Here is a 7738-nt window from a genome sequence, read left to right as displayed (position 1 = left end):
GAATTGAATTAAACTATTTCATAGATGTTACAAATGAAGCACATTGGTCAGTGAGGCTTTGAATAATTTTCTGCAGAAAACAACATGACTGCAGTTTGCATTGTAGGCTTTTACCAAACATATGGACCTTATTCATATCAGAACAAATGTTTTTATTTTAATAATAATAATAAAAAAATTATATGTAAAAGTTTTTCTCTACTTTTTTTTAAGGTTCTATTTTTAATGGAAGACAAAGACACAATGGACAATATATCAATTTCCTCTCAGTTGCATTATTCATGCAACCACTCATCCAAACCGGATTACATTAACCAAACCAACTGCACATCTCCATCGTGGATGCTCTACCCTGACTTCTACATTTGGCTACCGGTTGTTTATTCGATCGTCTGCGCCGTGGGGCTCACGGGCAACACGGCTGTCATTTACGTGATCCTAAAAGCCCCTAAAATGAAAACTGTCACCAATTTATTTATTTTGAATTTAGCTATCGCCGACGACCTTTTCACGTTGGTTTTGCCCATTAACATTGCCGAACATCTGTTAAACTACTGGCCGTTTGGTGACATTTTGTGCAAAGTGATCCTCTCCATAGATCACTACAACATCTTCTCCAGCATCTTCTTCCTGACTGTCATGAGCGTGGACCGCTATCTGGTGGTGGTTTCCACGTTGCGCTCCAAACGGATGCCCCACAGGACCTACAGGTTAGCCAAGACGGTCAGCATCAGGGTTTGGACTCTGGTCATTCTCATCGTGATGCCCTTCACTGTTTTCGCCGGTGTCTATGTCAGTCCCGACGACGCGGAGGGCAGGACGAGCTGCGTTCTAAGTTTTCCGAGTCCTGAGAGTTTCTGGTTCAAAGCCAGTCGGATTTACACGCTCGTCCTCGGGTTTGTCATCCCAGTGTCGACAATTTGCATCCTCTATAGTGCGATGCTCTACAAACTGCGACGTACGCGACTGCATTCAAACGGCAAAGCTCTGGACAAAGTCAAGAAAAGAGTCACGGTGATGGTGTTCATCGTCCTCGCGGTGTGCTTGTTCTGTTGGACGCCGTTTCACCTGAGTACGGTAATCGCCCTCACCTCAGATTTACCCACCACTCCGCTGGTTATAGGTATCTCGTATTTTATCACGGGTCTGAGTTATGCTAACTCGTGTCTCAATCCGTTCCTTTACGCTTTCTTCGACGACAGTTTCAGGAAGGCTTTTAAGAAAATTCTGGAGTGCTGACTGAGTGGTTTGTGTTCAACGTGAAGCTGTGGTCTCATAGAGGCCATTATGTATGTAAATAATAATATGTGTAAATATACTGTTGTTATATTAAATATACGGTTGTTATATATATGAAAAACTTTCACGCTAAGTCAAGATGTTTCACGTCAAAAAAATAAAATAAAAAAATAATAAAAATAAAAAATAAATAAATAAATAAAAACCTATTGAAGGCTGCTGCTTTGTTTTTTGGTAATAAATACATGTGCATGGATAGTAGCCTACACTGTCCAGTATGTGTGTTTTTCGTGTGAATGAAGTCGGGATGAACACTTTTCATATTGAATGTAAGATAATTATTCGGTGTTTCATGCCCCTCTCCCTCCCCAGACCAGCAACAAATAGAGTTTAACTGAGAAAGGAAAGGAAAGCTGCAGACAAGAGTATCACGGTTATGTTCCGCAATAACATTATGCCACCAGCAGAGGGCAGGATGAAATCATGTTGTAATCACCAACTAATTACCTTCAGGCCATGTCTTTTCTGTGGATATTTTAAGGGATAGTTCACCCACAAATTGAAATTCTATCATAATTTACTCACCCTCATGCCATCCTAGATGTGTTTGACATTTTTTCTTCTGCAGAATACAAAGATTTTTAAATCCATACAAAGTGAATGGTGAACTTTGAAGGTCCAAAAAGCACAAAATGGCAGCATAAAAGTAATCCATAAGACTCCAGTGGTTTAATACTTATCTTCGGGGGCCTGGGTAGCTCAGCGAGTATTGACGCTGACTGCCACCCCTGGAGTCGCGAGTTCGAATCCAGGGTGTGCTGAGTGACTCGAGCCAGGTCTCTTAAGCAACCAAATTGGCCCGGTTGCTAGGGAGGGTACAGTCACATGGGGTAACCTCCTCGTGGTCACGATTAAGTGGTTCTCGTTCCCAGTGGGGCATGTGGTAAGTTGTCCGTGGATTGCGGAGGTTAGCATGAGCCTCCACATGTTGTGAGTCTCTGCAGTGTCATGCACAGCGAGCCACGTGATAAGATGCATGGACTGACGGTCTCAGAAGCGGAGGCAACTGAGACTTGTCCTCCACCACCCAGATTGAGTAACCGTGCCACCATGAGGATCTACTAAAGTAATGGGAATTGGGCATTCCCATTACTTTACATTGGGAGAAAAGGGGATAAAAAAAATAAATACTTATCTTCAAGAAGCGATATGATAGGTGTGGGTGAGAAACAGATCAATAAGTCCTTTTATTACTATAAATTCTCCTCTCTGCCTAGTAGCTGGCGATATGCATAAAGAATATGATTAGCAATAAACAAAAGAAGAAGAATGCGAGAGTGAAAGAGAGTTATAGTAAAAAAGGATTTTAATATTGATCTGTTTCTCACCCACACCATTTATATTCCTTCTGAAGATATAGATTTAACAACTGGAGTCTTATAGATTACTTTTATGCTGCTTTTATCTACTTTTTGGACCTTCAAAGTTCTGGCCACCATTCACTCACATTGTATGGACCTACAGAGCTGAGATATTCTTCTAAAATTCTTCATTTGTATTCTGCAGAAGAAAGTAAGTCATTCACATCTGGGATGGCATGAGTCAGTGATGAGAGAATTTTCAATTTAGGTGAATTATCCCTTTGAAAGAAGACTGGTGCTTTTAAAGTCTTTTTTCCCTTCCAAATTCTCTAAATACAACTTCTTAAATATTATATTTTCTAAAAGAATGTAAGCACTATTTACAAATACCTCATTAATTATTTACTAATATCATAATATTTCTTATTATTGTTGTTATTATTGTTATTAAATTAGTTCAAAATTGATTAGCTTATGATTAAAGAGCAATCTTTTACCAAATACAAACAAAATGGTAGCAATTGTGGAGACACATTTGCATTACATTTGCCATATCTGAATTTAATGGACAATCTAAAACTAAATCTAAAAACTGCTTGAAGATACAGCTGGAAGCTACAAGACTGACCTAGGTCAAGTTAACTTTGGACCTGCTGAGAACATCAAATCTTTAAGAAGAAAACTAGATTAAAAATTATTTCCACTTCTTGAAGGCATTTCTTCTGTTGATAAAGGACCTCAATTTTCTCTTCTTTCTCTTACACATAGGCTTACTGAGCATATGCAGAATAAATCTAATCAGTTTCTGATTGGGGTTATTGAGCATGTTACAATTTCCTTTTATTCGCCTCTCATTAAATTTATAATGATTATTACAATCTATTCCATGTGGAACTCTTGAAGACGTGTTTTATTGAGCATTCAGTTTACCAGCATTAAGAATATCATCTCCGAATTTCCAGGCATTTCTATTAGATATTTCCTACTGGATGACACTGTAGGGCATGTAATTGCAATATAAATGTGATTCCTAAATGCAGGGGTAACTTTGTGTTTCTCATCTCATATAGAATGTCTTTTGAGAAGGAAAGATATTCATTTGTCCATGTTTATGTTTTATACCCACACATCAGCTTATAAACAAACACGCATTCTAGGAGGCACATGAACACACACACTCGCCTGGTGAGGAAACACCATCTCAAATGAGAAACATATTCTGTTCATTTCATTTCATTCTAGTTTTTTTTCTCATTTTATATCTCTCCCACCTGTCTCCACATTGTCTTTCGTCTGTCACTGCTGTCATCTTCACTCTGCCTCTCCAGCCCATTGGCATCTTCCTGCCATGGCACCACTCCGAGTATTTCAGCCTCTGCTTTTCAGAGCTTTTGTGAGTGCAGGGGGAAATTGATTGCCTCAGATTTCACTGAGTGTTCTCCACTGGGATACAAAATATCCCCTCACTTATCTCCACTCTGAGCTGCAGTGGTGTTGCTTCCTTATAAATATCCTGTAGCCCACAGCACATCATCGCTATAAACATTCTCCAGCTTCACCTCTCTCTCTGTGTCATGCTGTAACACCAGTAGCCATAAGTAAAGGCTTTTACTGTGAATAAGATGGCACAGGCAACAGCATTGTAATTTTTTTTTCTCAAGGTTACATGTCAGCTCTCACTTGAGTCTCTGATTTATCTACATCTGTGTATTGTATTTTGAATACAATACCATGTAGGATAGGAAAAGTGTAATGAAGTGTAAAGATACCATATTTTAGTTTGTACATGAAGCCGCTTAGTTTAGTACTCTTCAGTTAGTCCTTATTGTATTTCTGCATTTAATTGTATTAAAATTCTTTCAATCTAACCAAAACATAGGCCATGGTATCCCTTTAAATGCCTCATGCTTCACATTATTAAGTCCATGCTTCATCCACATCGCATATTTCACTCAAAATAATCTTGCCATTTTATACCAAATATATTCTATATTTCAAACAGAATATATTATGATATAAAGTAAACCTATTGCGCAAGTTCACATGAAACCATCTCTCTCTCTCTCTCATAAAGTTAGCTGCAATAGAATCTAATTCATGTTCAATCACACTCTTATATTTTCAGTACACTCTCTTATATTTCAACATCATTTATCTTGTTGTCATGTGACAATTTATCACAAAAACTGCCAGATAAACCAAGCAATTTAACTGGCTTAGGTGTAATTTCACAGGAAACAGAATTCATCGTTCTGATGAAAAGTATGACATATCTCAGTTGTGATCTAGAGGTTAGTGTGGTATATTGTACAGCAAAACTTTGTAGCTTCTAATCTTGTAGAATGCCCTTCAGCAGAGGGCAGTTTCCATTCTTCTAAAGCAATAAATAAACAGATTGAACTTGCTGATATAAATCCAAACATGCCATGGTTTCTAATGTGATTAAAATGTAAGTGTGCTAACGGACAGACAGACAAACAAACAGACAGATTTGAGATGTATTATAGCATCATCACAGCAAAAGATATCATGGTAGAATCATTCTCAATATTCTATAGATCAGAATGTTCCAATATTCCAATTCCAAGAGCTGTAACCTCATTCATTTCAGTGTAGCGCTAAGAATTAAGTCGACAAGTAGCAGAATAAGTATATCTGCAGTTCTAGACCTTATTTGAGAGGGCTTTCATCCACCCCAAAAAACTGTGACACTGCAATCAGCATGCAAATCAGTGATAGCTCATTGTGAGCTGTAATTTGCAGCACAAGAGTTTGCTTTGATGACTTTTCTTGCCTGTTAAGAAGACAGCGCGACTATAGCACAAGCCAATAGCATTCGAGTGTGGCCTGTGAAGGAGCACATCATTGGTTTGACTCACTGAACGAATACGCCCCTTCAATGAACAACTGAACTCACTCTGTGACGAGCAATGATCAGGATCTGTTGACCGACTGAAGGAGAGGAGGAGCCATGTTACTTAGTTCTGTAATCTAATCTGTTGAATTATTTATTATAAGTAAAAGTGACTGATGACATTACAATGACTTCAGAACGTAATTGATTCACTAATAAATATTTTTAGGCTAATATTGTTGTCTTTTTGTATAGTCATGCACAGCTGTTCACAAAATGATAGATATGTGTAGTTGTCATTTGTGGGGAAAACACTTATGATCCTTAAACACTTAGCTGAATTCTCTTAATAGATTTGTTGACACGCAAATTTTAATAAAGGATAATTAGGCTTGTTTCGGTTATGAACAAATTAGTGCTTTATTAATGGTTTAATCATCCTCAACTAACAAATAGGTTTTGGTTAGCTTTACTTTGAAAATAAAAACATACAAAGTAGGGTTATTGTTTATGAAAACTGAGAAAGAATATTTAGATCTGCTAAAGTCTGTATCTTTGTCAATATCAACACACATAAGAGAACAATGGCAATCTAACGTAGAAATCTTTTCACAGAAAATAAATGTAGCCTAAAACTGAAAAGGAGCATTTTGTCTGTTTTTCCTTTTTTTTTTTTTTTTAAATTTATTACTCTCCCATTCAATGAGGGCAAAAATTTGCCTTCCTTATCCTGCACACATTAATTTGCACACAGGAGCCTGATACTTGTGCAGATAATAATCATTCGAAACGGTGAATGAACTGATTTGATGATGTTCAGGACTGAGCACAATGCAGAACCAAACACTGTCAGGATATATTCATAGGCAAGTTCAATGACAATTCACATAATCTTTTTTACGAGCAGTACAGAAAAGAATGGAGAATAAAAGCAAAATTTCCTGTGTATTTTCTTTGAAGGTTAGGTTTTCATCATCGTTTTGCCTCTTGTGAAAAAAGGTTGTGCATATGAGCTGACATCACTTCTGTAACAGGTTTTTTTTAAGTCTGTAGTGCTCACCCAAAATTTGTTGGTTCATGTTTTGGAGAAGAGTGAAACTGAACTATGTCCAGACAAGCTTAAACACACTCACTCCTCTGGAACTGGACCACGGATCGCTTGAAGAGCGTCGATGCTGTTGCATGTGTCGAGTGTTGTTGAACTCACTGCTGAGTTTTGCTCAGAGAGGGTTCGGATGTTTACCGTGATTTTATCAAAATCATTTGGAAGATCAGATAAAAGTGATTGGCAGGCCGCATAAAATCACTGACATACATTAAATAAATACATTACATCGTACCGGGAGACTCTGAGAAGTGGTGGTATGCAAGGGAAACTGCTGGTGTCATGATAATTTGAGTTCGCCCAGTAAATCGAGTCCCCATTGGGTAACCGTTTTTAATGTCTGAGCAAAAACCTATCATGTTATTGTGATAGCATGTCATTGAAATCTAGGCTAATTGAAAAACACAAACAATGACAAATCTTTAATTTCACAATCTATAATTCAGTTATATATTATTATGTGTAATATATGATTTAAAAGACATTAAATTTCATATTTACATAGTTAAAACAGCATATACCATAAAGTGAATATCATTAAAGAGATTTTTAATCAGGCACTGAATAGAGTACCCATTATTAGCTCTTTGAGCCAATGGAATCACTGTGATATATACTGTCATATGGGGACTGATTTACCGGGCGGACTCAATTTATCATGACAGCGGCACTCTGTAGAGTAATTTATGGGGCCCAAACACAAGTATGTGAACGCAGACTCACCCTGCTGCGTAAGCTCGATATCACGCATTGTTGCGTTGTGAAATGTGTCAGCGCTCAATCCATAACACAGCGCAAGTATACGCTGCATTCTCAGCATTTCCGCATGGGGCGCTAGAGCAGATTTTCTTCTTTCAAACAACAACTGTCATGGCGGACTCGGGCACCAATTTTAGTTGAATCTTTTTGAAAAATATATAACATTTTTGTCCCCAGTCCATTTAAATTAACTTGTTTTTCCTCCTTGTCTCTCCCCACTTCTCAACTATTGACTCATCTACCACATCTGGGCTGCATCCAAAAACTGATTGCTGCCTAATCTGTTAATGGCTTAACAGCTGTTTTGAATGAATGGAACTCTTAAGGAAACTGGTCTCTGAACAGTTTGAAAACCACCTTATTTTTATCCTGCCTCTGTATACAGCCTCCGAAGGCAGCATTTTCCTGGTTTCGGACACA

At 37.8% G+C, this 7738-nt stretch overlaps 1 protein-coding gene across 1 annotated transcript; it reads left to right on the top strand.

Annotated features, from left to right (window-relative positions):
- Positions 1 to 225: 225 nt before the first annotated feature.
- LOC127420346 (neuropeptides B/W receptor type 1-like) lies at positions 226 to 1239 on the top strand. Its single transcript, XM_051662559.1, has one exon. It carries the CDS (start codon positions 226 to 228, stop codon positions 1237 to 1239), a length of 1014 nt encoding a protein of 337 aa, XP_051518519.1.
- The last annotated feature ends 6499 nt before the right edge of the window (positions 1240 to 7738 follow it).

Source organism: Myxocyprinus asiaticus, chromosome 29, assembly GCF_019703515.2.
Source record: "Myxocyprinus asiaticus isolate MX2 ecotype Aquarium Trade chromosome 29, UBuf_Myxa_2, whole genome shotgun sequence".
Lineage (NCBI taxonomy): Eukaryota > Metazoa > Chordata > Actinopteri > Cypriniformes > Catostomidae > Myxocyprinus > Myxocyprinus asiaticus.
Note: the sequence above shows the minus strand (reverse complement) of the source record. Positions and strands in the feature narration are given on the sequence as shown.

Excerpts from the sequence above, each read along its gene's own strand:
- LOC127420346 (XM_051662559.1), top strand. The coding sequence starts at position 226 with ATGGAAGACAAAGACACAATGGACAATATATCAATTTCCTCTCAGTTG.